This window comes from Prenolepis imparis, unplaced genomic scaffold (assembly GCF_030444845.1).
Source record: "Prenolepis imparis isolate NDT839.2.m4 unplaced genomic scaffold, iyPreImpa1.0 SCAF_4, whole genome shotgun sequence".
Lineage (NCBI taxonomy): Eukaryota > Metazoa > Arthropoda > Insecta > Hymenoptera > Formicidae > Prenolepis > Prenolepis imparis.
In genome coordinates this window covers 15,951,655-15,967,672 of record NW_028141162.1, presented here as the reverse complement: position 1 = coordinate 15,967,672, position 16,018 = coordinate 15,951,655, and the positions used below count along the sequence as shown (strand labels likewise).

Genomic DNA, 16,018 nt, shown 5'->3' with positions numbered 1-16,018 from the left:
TTATATATATATATATATATATATATATATATTAATATTGATTATACTGTATATGTATAACATTAATTGTTGTAATTAATTGATATAGTATATACACATATATATATATATATATATATATATATATATATATATATATACGTACTACAGTTAATTTTATGAGTTTGCTTTAACAAAATTTTAATTTAAGATTTAATTAGAAAATGAGATGATAGCAAAAATTGTAAACTTTCATATATGTATATATATATTTTTTAATTAATTATACATATTCCTTTTAGCTTCTTTAACAAACAAGAGTTTCAGATCTATAACATGTTTTAGAAACACACGCCATTTCTCGTTTTAGTGTTTTCTTTTTTTTTTTATTAGAGTACTCGTCTGAAGATAGCCGCGCTTTTGGGTCAAATAATAATTAGACACATCGTGTCTAGTTTTTTTATTCATCATGACTGTTCTGAGGGCGTTTCGGAGCAATTAGTTTGACTATCTTAGTTTATATTATCTATGGTGCACACATGTGCACATTAACCTCTTCATTCAAGATTTTTTCACCGTCTTCAATTGTATTATATTGAATTAATTTTTCATAATGGGGAAGCAAAAGCGACAGCGACACAAGAATCATATGAAAAGTCCTACCGGATTACCATCTGTCAAAGAGTTCGAATTGAGTGAGGAAGTTACAGGGGGATCCAGGGAAAAAGTTTTGCAGAATGCTTATGGAGATGTAAGCATGTAAAATGTTATCAATATGATAATTATCATCTAACAAAAGAAAAAATTAAGCCACTAAAACTAATAGAATATTAACAATTTTTAATGCTTCTTTATATTACTATTATTTTTTTTATATGTAGGTTAAATCATGTAATATTGAAGAAAAATTGTCTGCTTTACAAATACTGGCATCAATGTCATGCGACTCCTCTATGGCCAAGCAAATTGCTAAAAATGGAATAGCAAAAATAATTGGACCACTACTGATTGATCGTAATGCTGCTATACAAGCCAATGCTGCACATACTCTGAAGGAAATTGCTGAAAACGGTGGCGAAGATGCATATACTGATTTAATCAAGGATGACGTTATGACTCCATTGATTGAATTGTTGAAACAGGTATAAAACATCAATAATAACTTATATCCATTATATATATATATATATATGCTTTCATATATCTAAAATTTAATATAAATCAAAATGTATTATAATATTATAGACTCAAATAAATTCTTTATTTATAGTACCATTCGGATTGGTGTTCAAAAAAAGCAGGAGACGAGAAAGAGACTTTTGTTCAGGCAGTTGGTTTGTTGCGGATATTATGTGCAAATAATGAGAGTGCACTCAAATGTGCCAATGAAGAGGACTTAGCATCCCTTTTAATGAAATTTTTAGATATTAATAGTTACGGTTTTGAAACTGTTACAATTACTGCACAATGCATGATATGCCTATCGGATGAGAACGACACTGCCATTAAGAAAATCAAACAGAACGAATCTATTTTATTCAGTTTGCTGGACTTGACAATGGATGAGAAAACTGCCTGCAAAGTACTAGGTGTAAAAACTTCAGTAGCTGATCTCTTAATTAATATAAATAATTATGCAGATAGTAATCAGATACATGTATTTTGCAAAGTGTTGTCAGTACTCTCCGAAGTACTTGCTATTGATCATAAACAAGTGCTGTCTTGCTTAACATCTATTTTGCCGCATGAAAAGAATGCTGTCTCGAGTGATAAAAGGAAAAAGGTACAAGAAAGTAAAAAGATGTTGGGTTTGCAAGAACAAGCCTTGCAGATTTTAGCAAACTTATGCTACGAAGACGAAGACAGTGAAGAAATCGATTCTGATATTGATAATTCTGAGGTAATGGAAATAGAGTCTGAATGTGTGGACGATGATTCTATGAATGACAGTTTGAAAATAATGTCGACGCTTCCAGTAGAGTTCGTTGAAATTATAAACAATTGTAATTTAATCGATAAAATTTGGAATAAGACTGAACTCGTAATGGATAAAGAGAACCAGGAAATACTGAATCAAACCACGGAAGGTGAAGCTGTAGTGAAACAATTTCATGATATTCGATGCGCAGCTTATTTATGTCTAAACAACTTACTGTCCAACTTAGAAATCGACGTTTTTGGTGGCGTTGATAATTTGTACAGGTGAATTATCTTCAAATTCTTCGATTTTTCTGTCACGTGCTTGTAATAATTTTCATTTTATTAATTCTGGTTATTCGCTTCATCCGCAGGAGATGGCTCGAAATCGGAACGGTCGTATTTAAAAACGTTACTTCGACGAATATAGAGCTTCTGGAAGCAGCTACAGCTGCCATGAGGGCCATTCTTCAACAACTGGCCGAAGTACGGGCGAACGTTTTTAAACAGTTAACCATTGACGACTTCCAACCGATGTTGAACGGCGTACGTCAATGTTCCAACGCGAGTGTTCGTGTCAATTTGATAAGGATGCTCTGCAATCTGGTACAGATCCTGATAAATAACAAAAATTCTGAGGATCACGAAATAATAAAGGTAATAAAAAAAGCAATCTTCGCGTTTCTTGTCCAATTAAAATTTTCTTACATCTGTTTATCGTTAACAGTTTATTTCCACGTTCTTACTAAACATCTGCACGACGGAGACTCAAGCGTGGGTTATAGCGGAATCTTTAGACGCACTTATGGACATATATGCGGAGGATGAGACAGATCATTTAGCGATAGAAATCGAATTGCTGCCAAGACTGTCATCTTTACTACCGCACTTTAAAAACAAAGTAAATATATTATCTTATGCAATTTTTTTGGAGAGTAATACATACAAAAATGTACTATCTTTATAATTTCTCATCTTATAGGTGCGACAGCAGAAAAAACAGTTAAAAGACGGCATGTCAGTAGTATCAACTGTAAATGTAAACTTAACGAGGTTTATAAAATATAAACAGAGGCAACCAAGAACTCTTAGTGGACAAAGTTAAAAAAAACTCTGTTAAACGGTTATTTTACGAAAAAGGAACTATAGAGATCATGAGAGATTGGAGATATTTTTACAATAAATAATTTATTTAAAGTTTCTCCGAAGAAATGAGATATATATATATATATACGTATCCCTCTTTCCACTCTTATAGATTTATTTCAGTTATTGCTCGATATTGCGTTTTTAATGGACTCAAAGTAGGATTATATTTTTTATCACAAGATAGGATACTTCAATTTTATTCTTATGATAGGATTTCTATGATAGCTTAGACTCTTTATTTCTCATATCAATAAATAATGAAAATTATACCTAAATATTTCACAGTATAATTGTATAATATATCGCAATGTGTCGAAAACGTAAAAGATCACTATAACCATATAGCATGACAGAAATGCTAGAATTCTGCACTGAATTCTCTCGCATAAGGATATGCGACGTTAGTATGAAATCATCAATAATCTATATGAACAAGGAAACGTCATGTGTCGAAACGTCTGAAACGAAGACGCGTAAATATTGCATACAGCCTTCGAGTGACAGCTCGTCTGTAGCACCATAGACTTCTCACGTTGCATCGAAGTTGCAGCTAAAGGCGATTATAATACACTTGCGCGTAAAAAATCACGATAAAATTTCACTGGTAAATCCGAGAAGTCGTAAACAAAAATTGAAAATTTCAAAAAGATCCTCTCTTACCATTATCTTCCGGACTCTTGTTTCCGTTCTTCACGAGCCTGGAATCGGACGCGTCTCTCAGACTCAGCGCACTGTGTCTTCTAGGCTTTGGGATAGGATTCACCTCGTCCAGGAGCTCGGGTTTGTGTCGGATCGGCTCGGAGATGTGTAACTCGATCACCTTCACTGCGTCCCGGGGTGCCGCAACTGGTACCGGCGGATCTGTCAATCGTACCACATGAATGTCCTTCTGCTCGCACGGTAGCTTCTTGAATTCTAGTTTAACCGGACCGGACGGACTGTCCACCATATTCTCGAAAAAGTGCCGGCGATTCGCCTGGATGGACAGCCGGGCGCTCGTCACCTGGTCAACCTGGTGAGGCGCCTCCTCATCGAGCTTTTCTTGGTCTTTGGACGCGCGCTTGCTCTCCAGAACTTTGATCTGCTTCTCGATCTTCTCGATCTCCTCCTTCACGGAAAAGCTGTCACATCGCGGTAACGAATCCTTTTTTCTCAAACAGACCTCGTCGGATTCTTGATCGACATCCTTGATGATCTCGAGCTTCTCCTGGGATGTTCTGCTATACTCTATGTTTACGGAATCTTTCTCGATAGGATCCTCGCTAATAGTATTCGATTCTTCCTTATTTGATTTCTTCTCTACTTGCGTCTCGAGTTCAACTTTCTCCGACGTTTCATCAGAGTTATTATTACGCGTTGATCTTTCTTCCGAAGAATCCTTTTTCTCGTTCATTTCACAATCCTTCAAAACTTCACACGTTTCGTCCTTCGCGGTGCTCTTCGCAATATCGTCGGGTGATGTATCCTCGACTTTCGACAGTAATTCATCCCGCTTCTCTTCTTTTTGCGACGATTTTTCATTCAGTTCCTCGCAGCTTTTCTTCGACATCTCGTCGATGTTTTCCGTGGCTTTGTTGATGTCGATAGGCTCGGTTATCTGGAGTTCGATTTTATTCGTCTCTGACGTAGAATTTATTGTTTTATTCTTCTCTGGTTGACTGTCACTCTCCTACAAAAATATTGTATAATTATATTTCGCGATAAATTTTATATTATATCCATTTATATTAAGTATTCCATTTCCATATATACCAGAGGAGACTCCAATTGTTCCTTCCGTTTTGGCGGTTGCGGTGCTCTACGTTTTTTGCGTCCGTACGTGCTCGCCGTACTGGTAACAGATACGCAACTGTTGATGGACAAGTTCGATTTCCTCACAGCATCCTGGCTGAATCGCTTGAAGACGTAATCTTCAGGCACGTTCTCGTTCTCGTCCTTCAAGCTCACGTTACCGGAACGGTTGGCCGGATCTTCCTCGAGGTCCGACGTGGTTCCGTTCAACCTCTGCGACGATCTATTGCCGAACCTTCGCCTGAGGCAAAAAAAAAATATATCAGTTCTAGTAAAACTTTTAATTACAAACAGGAATACTCTTATTGCATTTCTATGTCTTGTAGCGAAAAATTACATTTTACATTATTAAAAGAATTTAATTTATATATTTTAATTATTATTTAATTTTATATAAATTAATTTTTATAATTAAATTGATTTTATTTAATTGATATTTATAATTAAATTGATTTTATTTAATTGATATTTGCAATAACTGAAACTTCGAATTATCACAAGTATTATAAGTATTAATATAAAACAAGAAGCAAAGGATTTTACATAGGTGGAACCGGCGTTCTTTCCGATTTATCGTGAAGGCCACCGTTTTGCTTTGGATGCTTGTCCTCGAAATCCAAAGGTGGTATCTTGTCTGTCGACCTCGGGCTCACCTGTCCAAACCTGAACAAAGTTATCGAATATGATTTTAATTTGAATGGAAACACAATTTCAATGCATCTCCTAAAATCGTATCTCTATCATAGACTATAATGACACTTAATTTTAATTCTCGCATAAAATTTCTAATTTGTATGTCAACTTTTTAATCTTAACATCTTTGATCTGTTTTAGATTCAGAACTTCTATTTGTTATATATAATTACATATATTAATTAATAAAAGAGAATCTCGAATATATACATATGATAATATACTTATATAATAATTTAAGTATTTTTAATTCTGCAAAGCTCACCTTCTGACTGGTGGCTTTGGTGTGAGATCAACACCCATGATAGACGTCGTGGTGTCTTGTGGATTTCCATCGTAGATCTTTGCGGGATCACCATTCATTGTCAAATTCGAGTTGTATCTCGAGGAATTATTATCGAGAGTGTATTTCCTTCTCCTCGTCAGAGTACCCAGAGCTTCATCGAATTCCTGCTGATCCTTAGAAAAACGCGGCGGTACTATTGGTTTGTCGTAAGGCTCTCTTTTATACGTCGTCGAAACTGTAACACGCGATAAATTGCATTTTAATTTACACGATAAAATACATCGTCGGTTACGTAAACGCTCCCCGCTTTTTATTTCCAATCTAAGATTAAACAGCTTATATTTTCAAATCGTCTTAAATATGTACAATATAAAATTAATTACGAAATAAAATATAAAAAAAAATATATATATGATAGTAATTATATATAACAAATATATATATTTATTAAGCATTTTAAAAATATATTAGATTTAAGACAATTTGGAAAAATAATTTCTTCATTTATTATTACAATCATATTACCGCACATTAATTAATAATTTTTACAGGTTCATTCGTATAGAATATATTTTATAAACGAGTTCAATTAACTAGATAAACGAACCTGTTGTGATCGTCGACCGTTTTTCCACTGGTTCTGAAAGTTCTTTGCGCTTTCCAAATAGTCCATTCCTAAAATACGAAAATCGATCATTGAACTGAATGTTGACAGTATCAGCTGTTCAATATCGTTGCTTTTAATAGAAAGGTGTGAGTCGCGTTTAGTGCGAATTTAGGATTAATGTTTATGATTATACCGATTATGTCATTCACTTATTGTTAGGAGCGCTCTGATTCTGTCAGTATAGGCGATAATAACAATCGCGTTTCGCGTTAGCTCCTTAACGAATCCACACTTAGGCGCACGCGAAGATGATGAAGTTGCGGGCCGCGTCGTTTGACATACTTTGCACACATACGCCGGAAAATTCATAATCAACAAACTAACGTAACTAGTCGTTTTAAAAAAAATTTGCCAAATTGCGTCGAAGTATTTCTTTCAAGCTGAAATCGAATTAAATGACGATTGCTTGGCGAGTTTAAAAATAATCGTAAAAGTCATCGAAAAAAACGTCGTGCCCCGAGGTACAACAATCGGCGGTCTATGACGTCATACAAACGCATTCTTATTTTATCCATCGCGACACGCATCGAGTGTCTCGAGAGAATATCCAGACACATAAGATATATATAAATAATCGCTTTATTTGCGTGAAAGAGAAAGAGAAAAAAAGAAAAAATTGCTTAAAAAAACACGACGCACGCGAACGACGAAAATCTTCCTATGTATTCGCGATTGTTAGAGGCGTTGATTATATTCATCCTCATTCTCCCGCTTAATGACACTTTGCCGACGATAATTTGAAGCGCACTTGTATTCGTCCCATTCCGCTTTACTCTCCGATGTGTTATAATTTCAACTTTCGATTCGACGTTTTACGGTGAAGATTCTTTGGTTTCTTGCAGTTCCGAAATATTCCGATTGCCAATCAGACCAGAACTCTCGTTTCTAATGAAAGTATTTTCAGTCGCGTAAATAATGCGAGAATGACTCTCGGACCACTAGAAGAAAAAATGTAGCACGACTTTCATGCAATATACATAATTATGTGAATAATTTTCCTGTTATTTTAGAAAAAGAATAGATTTAATTCAAAATTAAAAAAAGAAAATAAAAAAAGATTGCCAAAGAGTTATCTTTTATAAAATATCAAAACTATCTTTCACTGATGATTTATAATTTCTTCGTACTTTCTTCTGTAAAAATTATGAACAAGAACTGCTGACCGGACGCTGCACGTCGTTGGAATTTTAATGCATCGTAGTCTAGATTTGTCCTTTGGACATTCGCCAAGCAGCAGTGCTATCGATAATCTAAACTACGAGCGGGTTCAAGTTCAATAAACCTGCGACTAGAACTTTGGAATATTCGTCGACTTTGATTCGTGCATTATTGCTCCTCGTAAATCATCTCCACGTCTTATATATATGAGATGCAGCCGTAAAAATATTTATTTAATCATCACTCACCAAGTAGATTTGATCGAGAAGCTGTTCGACCTCTTCTTTCGGCTTCTGCCGAACGTCCAGAACTTGTGCTTGGATTCCTTTGACGATTTGGTGCCCTCGTGGTGTACTTGCAATTGAGAATTCGTATCGTCGTTAAACGGATTCAAGTCTTCTGGATAATCGTAAATCGATACGCTGGGTCGTCTGGACCTCTGGGACGACGACATGATTCACCCAATCAAATTTCGATCGGTGTCTCGGGAGAGATGTCAGGTGAAATGTCGTGAGAACCCCCTTCGTGCACAGGTCATCGATTTTTCGTCACAGCTTCGCCCATCCAGTCTTCGCAATCTGCAAACTAATTTCCACGGAATATTAATCCGGATTGATCGGATCGGCTATTTATATTCCGTATTAAAAATGCGCATAAGAATGTTCAAGTATCGGCACGTGTAACATATAAAAACAAAATACGCCTCCAAAATATTTATTTATTTGTGTGAATATTTGAATTTATTTGAGTATTTAAAATATGATAAAATGTAAATATTACAACTGCGTTATTTATAAGTACATAATTAAAACAAATTAAACGAGGATGTAATTAATAGAGATGATGAAGTTTCTCTCTCGAAATCGGATAAATCGTCCTGCCGATTGTTTACACACTGCTAACAGTTTATTAAATTTATGCGTTACGTTACTAATTGCAGATCGCGTGAGAGCAATAAAATTCATCGGCACATTCGCAATTAATTACTATCAGGCGGTTCGATCGTAGACGATGAACGAGAGAGAAGAGCGATTTGGAGCGATATAATTGCAGCATGCGTGCGTTCACTTTGGTCGTTGTAACAATTGTTCGGGTTCAAATTGACTGACCCGGAATGAAGCAAAATACAGCCGATACCGCCGCAAGTCGACGATGAATTAATCCGGCGACAGTAAAAGGCCATAAACACACACGCGTCACTCATAACCCGGTTAACGAGATGTCTAATCGCCCACTGTATTACATACGCGCAGCTGTATGTCGTTTGCATAATGTATATATAGCTGCGTGCAAGCTGTCTTTTTCTTATGTCCTTTCGATTACGTAGCGCAATAATGGATCGACACTTCGATATTTATTTCCGTCTCCGTGATAACATTATTTTTTCTCGATTTTAAATACTTCGAACACTCGATTTTAAATATTTTAAATTATATTAAATATAAAAAACTTTTAAAAAAAATATTAATATTAAAATAAAAATAAATACAAATAAAACAAATAAACTAAATAAAGAATAAAATAAATAATTAAAAATAACATTTTTTAAAATATTAATAAAATATTTTAAAATCGAGTATTGTTACTTCGCTTTGCGAATTTTTGTGATTCAGATCGTTTGAGCGATTTGTATTTTAGGAAATAAATATAGATATTCGGAGATCTTCGTGGACTTTAAGAGACGGCGTAGACAGAAAGAACGAACGAATGCACGCGGCACTAAAATGCGAATCCGCGCGTGCAAATAATGCCTAACAAATGGAATTAGCTCAATTAGCTCGTCGCGTTCGCGTTTCGTTTTGTTCATCCTACGCGATTCGGAATCGTTCGATCACGCGTAACTTTCAAATACGATTCGCATGTTCTATTCTATTCTGCGACGACAGAATGGAAAATACACGTTTGAAGGTTCTATGTTAATACTTGTCGTTGCTGTCATTGCTGATGCACACGCGAGTCATTCACGAATACAAATATTTGATGATCTCAGAAAAAATGTACAAGTACAGCAAGATGTACATATTTTGCGGATAGAAAAAAAATAAAACTTGATCAAGCTTTTATATAATTCTTGTTTCAGTATTGAAAAAATATTATTTGTAACAATTTTTGTGAGACATACACTAAGTTTTTATTTATATTTATTTTTTAATACCATATATATATATATATATATATATGTATATATATGTATATAATATTAAAAAAAGAAATATAAATAAAAGCTTAGCGTGTGTCTCACAAAAATTATTACAAGTAATATTTTTATCGACAAAAATTATATAAATGCTTGATCAAATTATAAAATGTGTGTGTATAATTTTCCGTAATTGTTTTTATAAAAAACTTTTATTTTGCCGAAAGACGAATTAAAAGACATTCGATTAAACATACAATCTTCCGCGATTGTTTTGGAATGCATTAACCCGAGTGAACTTTATAAGGCATGCGATTATCCAATAGTCATCTGAATCGTTCCGCCTTGTAATCCAACGAGCGATTCAGTTACACAGGATATGCTACACACACATACACACAATGACCTTTCAATTCTAGATATTTTGCCCAATTTGGAATTTGGAATTCACAGAAATATCGAGAAAGGTCATTATCGTAAACTATATCAGTTACCTTTGTTATCATTGTAACATCTCTTGATAAACACAAATCTTTGTAAATAAGCCACACACGGATTAAAAATTTGTTAAATATAAAAATATATTATATATAAATATATTGAATATATAAATAAATATATTATAAATTATAAATATATTAAAAGAAATGTTTCGAAATTTGACAAAGAGAGAACAGGGATACTATCCTGAGATATTTTGCATCCCTGAAATTAAATTCTAAAAATTTTGGTCGAAATTCATATAGACAGAAAGAAAATGGCATGATCAATTATTTCAAGACACTGTATACTTATACACCGATTATTATCGGACGTCGCAACCGCGATCGATCGATCGATCCCCGATTATAACGTGACTGTCCTATATGCCACGAGATTTCGCAACTCGCGAGCGTTGGAAAAAGATCTCCTTGTGTATCGAGTTAACACATATTGTCGTCTCTCTTCTCTCTTTTGCTTATGTATATTGTGCTCTACAATGCACCACGTGGCACACGTACCACTTGCGAGAAGCGACCGGAGCGTGTCGCTAACGTAACGAGCATAATGAGAAGGCATACTAAATATACTCATCACAATTCCTTACGCGAGAAATAGATGTGATGCGACGTTCATCTGTCTTCGCCTGTTATTTTCCGAATAATTGTTGCACGACCCGATCGTAATTTGTATATATATATACATATACATTTCTCGCGGAATGCCGCCAAAGTCATTAAGAAGATCCGTCACCGTGCAAAAGTCAATCGCGCGCGGAGGGGATTTAATCTAATCTTTTCTTTCTCTCTCTTTCTCTCGTTATTGACGAGAATTTCGCTGGCATAAGCAAGTGTGCCCCCCTGCCCCCACACTTTATTTAATCGCTATACACTTCATGATGACGTGGAATCGATCGCTGATTTTGATAAAACTGAAAAAGGGTATCCTTCGATACGAAATTGTGTATCCCTCTTTTCGTTTTCTTTAACGAATAGCTAAAATAAATAGATAACAAAAGGATTCTGCTATTCTCTGTATATTGGTGAACGTGAGATAATTTTTCGTGTTTTGCATTTGAGTTTACGTGACAGTAAATCGTCCTTGAAAATCGAATTGAATAATAATAATAATAATTGCGATCGGTGTTACCACATTTAATTGTCAGCTGTGCATAAATTTAAAGAAGCGATATATCCAAGTTTAACCACAATGATTCATTGTCCCATCCGCGGACAATGCAACTTATCTTATTTTCATCGGTCATCTGACGCCACTGGAATGCGAATTGATTAAAAAGCGAGTCAACCCGACGATGGAAATAATTAAAAATAAATATAAATAAATAAATTAAAGATATTTCTCTAAGAAATCGTCCTCGAATTTTACCGAGTTTCCTGTATTTTTCCAAAATTCAGAGGAAAAGAGAAGAGAGAGAAAGAGAAAAGCTGATTTCTCACATAGTATTTATAAACATTATATAAAATTAAAAATTTTTTATAAATTATAACAATAAATGTATGCTTCAAAGAAAGTATGCAATAGTGATATATCGTCATTTATACATCGAACAGAGCATTAGGAAAGTTTAAAAATATTAATATAAATTATTAATAAAATATTAATAAAATAATTTATAAAAATATTAAATAATTTATAAAAAAAGATCTCAATACAGATAAAATCAACTCCACATAAATGTATAAAAAAAATATCCGACGCATTGTGATTATGAGCGAAGCAAAGTTGAAAGTCGGCTCGATTAAGGATACGTGAGAAGTCTTTGTTAAAGCCTTTGTAAAAGTAGGAAACTGATCGGGCCTCGCGGGTGAAAACAACGATTTTCTGGCTACGACCCAGAATTACGACCGCTCTATTTCACCGGCGATATATTTTTGGATCTCGGGAAATAAAATTAGGCTTAACAAAATTATGTCGCACACGTGTTCGGTGGTGACCCTTTTCTTCAGGATATCGCGATTCTCTTTCTTCACGAGAGAGAGAGATTTTCCTTTCGTCTCGAATAAATTACGAATAAATTATCATCGATGCGCTGGAAAAAAAATTTCTAAAATTATCTCCATCTGATTAGATTCAATCGTGGAACGAGCTTATAAAATTGAAGCTAAAAAAATGCTCTTTAAAAAAAATAGAGAAATATCTACTGCATTTTCTATGAAATCGTGACTATTGTTGACATATCTTTTACCATTTTTTTTTCAGCATCTCAAACACGCGCGATGCTTCATATCGCAGTTTTCAAAAATATCTCTTTTTTTTTTTATTTAATACAGATAGCGTAATCTCTGAATGACAGCATAAGTCAGAAAAAATCTTACTCTTTACTTCTCTTTCTCTCTCGCATTGAGTGAAATTTTTTCATCAATTCCGATAAATAGAAGACGCAAAAAAATGCAACGCAGATAGAAGCAACTATTAAACACTACAGATGCAACTCTATACGATATTGACGCGTTTTGTGTTTAGCTGTTGTTAGAAGCAAGAATTAGATCGATTGATGGCCTTCATTATAGATTCCTAAAACAATCATGGCTGTAAAATTCGTAGATGCGATTGTTGATACGAGTGAGACGTACACGCGATTCTTAAACTTCGGGGAGGCTTTATTAAAGGAGGCCATTCGAAACGAGAGTCAAAAATAGAATCTAAAACTAGAATCTCGTTATAACAAGCCGCGCGGATGATCGGAAAAGTATTCAAAACTTATTTCGCCGTTCCGGAATAGATTCTATCGCATGTAGGCGAATTAAGAGTTTCCGTATGTAATATTTGCGACACATAATGAATCATTAATAACTTTATTACGGACGAAGCGGGCCAAGGATTCGCGGGCGCATTCGACGAAGATGAATCGAATATCGCCTCGTCTGGAATTGCGAGACGGAAGAGGAATTTATACGCTTATATATCTCGTAGCTTTACCATATTATCTCATTGGCAATTTTTAGGTATGACGATGACAGGTGACTTTGCAACGGTCACGTTTTCGTTCTAAGCCGCGAGCGAGCTTATCGCGAACGTGCGGATTATTATTATTATGCTAATATTAAATCTACGAATATACTCGATTTCCGTGTCTTTCTCTATCAATAAGACACACGGTCTCTAATTCGAATTACGTCGTCACGTTCTCGCATCGTTTTAAAAACTCGTTGAAAACTTGTCGCACTTATACACGTAAGTGCACGCGAATGACACTTGGCGTAGCAACTGTCTACAAATAAGACGCACAGTTTATCACGTCGAGGACAAGACGGTGAAAATTTGCGTTTCAATCTAGGCCCGCGCGAGAAACTCTCTGCGAAGTCATTGTACTTACGTAAGTGCGTGTGTGTTGCTGTCGCCGTGACGTGTCAGACTACGATCGTCTCCCAGGACGTAGCTCGATCAAGCACGAGGCACTTTCACACGAAACTGATTACATCCGTTATGGGAAATGCGCGAGGAGGCGAAAATCAAAGTTCAATATGCGACGTCGCGAGCGACGCGCAAAAGCACCCTATCGCTGTGAATCATGCCGGCGAACTGCGGCGAACTGAGGCCGGCTCGGCCGCGCTGACGTCTGACGCTCGGCCATTGTCGCGCCGTCTTCGGCCAACTTCGGGCCGCGCGCGAATTTTGCCCCGTGGCCGACAGCGCCCGAGATTAGCCGAACGCGCTCGATGCGGAAAATTCAAACTTCAGGGTTGCGTTTTACAATTTATTATTCCTTGAAGTAGAGTTGCATTTGATTGATCGATCAAGACAGAAAAAAAATTTCTTTGTTCCGATTGGTCTCAATCAAACATTATTCTATTCCGAAGAGTAAATTTTTAAATTATTTTTTTATTCATAGCTTCGTAATGTGAATTAATTAAAATTTCACTAAAAACTTGTACTAATTTTGTTACGCTAATCTATACAAAATTAACATTCTTATCGCGCTACTTTTTTTGTGTTAACTTAGAAATCAAATAAACAGAGTTAATGAACTTTGTAAAAGTTGTTAACCAACAATAAATTGGGAGATAAAAAATAAGAAGAGATTATAATGTAATACAAATTAAATTATTTAGTTCACACATAAATTGACTTATAGAAAAAAAGTTTGATATAAACAAAAAGTGTCATTAAAAATATTCTTTCTATTAAACATTTATTTAATAAATCCCAATGCTGACTAATGCTGACTGAATGTAAGCCCGCACATTTCTAGGCTCAGAATGCATGTAGGTAGGCGTTAGTAGAACTGGCTTGGAGAGTTACACAAGAAAAGTTGCAAGTAAAAGTACAGACGCGAATTTTACATTAAGAAAATTAAACATATTCTTACATATATTGTTGATAAAATATTCTCAAATCTTTTTATTTTCTAATCTATTTTAATTTCTAAAGATTCTAAATCTAATCTCGAAGAATAGTTTTCAAATTTTACTAAATATGTATGCGCGTTAAATAAATGCGGCATAAATAAAGGAGACTCTGCGATAACACGCGGGTTTAAGGCTACGATACTATTTTACTCGCGTGATGTAATGCACATATATTCGAATCGATAACGAATAGAAATGTGCAAAACCTAACAAACGATCGCTTCTGTCATTTTTTCCTGTTGATATATTCTTCCTGTGTGTCACGGTTATCGCGTGACATTAGCGAAATAAGGCAGCGATCTCAATAAACGCGATATCTGCATTTTCACGGAGTGTATTTCGATCGATGACATCGCGAATGAAACGCCACAACTACGCGTGACATATTTATTTACGCATAGATAAATGATGCATTGCTATATTGTAATTCGCAAATTCGCGATCAATATGATTGTCGCGTGTTCTTTCGTTCCGTGAAGAATTCGGATGCGAGAACGATATTTATCCCGCTATACCTCGACTCTATACTGATTACACCGTCAAACTGATAAGATAGAGTTCTTATCGTGCAACTTTATTCAGTTAAGTTTGTTAATATTCGCTGTATATATAACCGCCTGCATCTAGTTGAAATTGATAAAATCCGAGAGGAAAAAGAACGCGAGAAAATTTCTTTTTGCACAAAGCATTGATAATTTTCGAAAAACGTGCAAAATAAATCGTATAATAGATTTAATGTCGGTGCTTTAGCATCAGGCTTCGTTTGAGATAGTAAGGATCTGTGAATCTTTTGAAATCATTAGACTTTATTATCCCATAATCTGAGCATTGTACGCGAGTATAATGGGGCCGGCTTTCAAGACCAGCGGCGCAATGAGACTCTCTATTGAAAATAATTATGGGTTGATCCCCCGATGCAATTGATACGGAAAGTTCACCGTACAGAATCCTTTTATTCCTTTGACGATCGGCCTAGTAATGTGACCTTGATGACGATAAAAAATAAAGATATCACACTTCGAAGATAAATATTACGTTAATTCTCATTACAATAAAATATTTTCTATATATGCGTACGGCTATATATATTTAATATATTAATCTCACAATCAGCGGAGAATTATTTAATTATTTATTTTTCATATCAAGAGAATTTATTATATAGTTCGGAATTTTTTTCTTCGTCTTATGAAAGACTCGAGGAAAATAAGATTTTCTTATCGCGCACGCGCTTTTTTCAATCGAATTATCAAGTGCCGCGATGTGCTTTAATAGAACAGCTTACAAGATGACCCATTTTCACCTACTTGACTTAAATGCTCGATAAATCAACAACGTTAAACTTTGTTATAAAGTGTCACTTCTATTATTGCGTAAAAATTTTACAGGTT

At 35.0% G+C, this 16,018-nt stretch overlaps 2 protein-coding genes across 3 annotated transcripts; one reads left to right on the top strand and one right to left on the bottom strand.

The window, feature by feature from the left end:
- The first annotated feature begins 435 nt into the window (after positions 1–435).
- On the top strand, positions 436–3,065 carry LOC145934756 (HEAT repeat-containing protein 3). The gene is made up of 6 exons (XM_083035488.1): positions 436–730; positions 861–1,121; positions 1,250–2,181; positions 2,271–2,553; positions 2,624–2,797; positions 2,879–3,065. The coding sequence occupies exons 1-6, from the start codon at positions 593–595 to the stop codon at positions 2,999–3,001; spliced, it is 1,911 nt and encodes a 636-aa protein (XP_082891614.1). The 5' UTR covers positions 436–592; the 3' UTR covers positions 3,002–3,065.
- On the bottom strand, positions 2,373–13,815 carry LOC145934755 (uncharacterized). 2 transcript variants are annotated; one of them, XM_083035487.1, is made up of 8 exons: positions 13,595–13,815; positions 7,889–8,225; positions 6,423–6,490; positions 5,795–6,050; positions 5,380–5,499; positions 4,798–5,077; positions 3,706–4,714; positions 2,373–2,511 (listed from the first exon to the last, which is right to left on the bottom strand). In XM_083035487.1, the coding sequence occupies exons 2-8, from the start codon at positions 8,092–8,094 to the stop codon at positions 2,474–2,476; spliced, it is 1,977 nt and encodes a 658-aa protein (XP_082891613.1). In that variant the 5' UTR covers positions 8,095–8,225; positions 13,595–13,815; the 3' UTR covers positions 2,373–2,473. The 2 variants fall into 2 exon arrangements, with proteins under 2 accessions (XP_082891613.1, XP_082891612.1); XM_083035486.1 differs by lacking the exon at positions 2,373–2,511 and adding an exon at positions 3,259–3,595.
- Between the last annotated feature and the right edge of the window lie 2,203 nt (positions 13,816–16,018).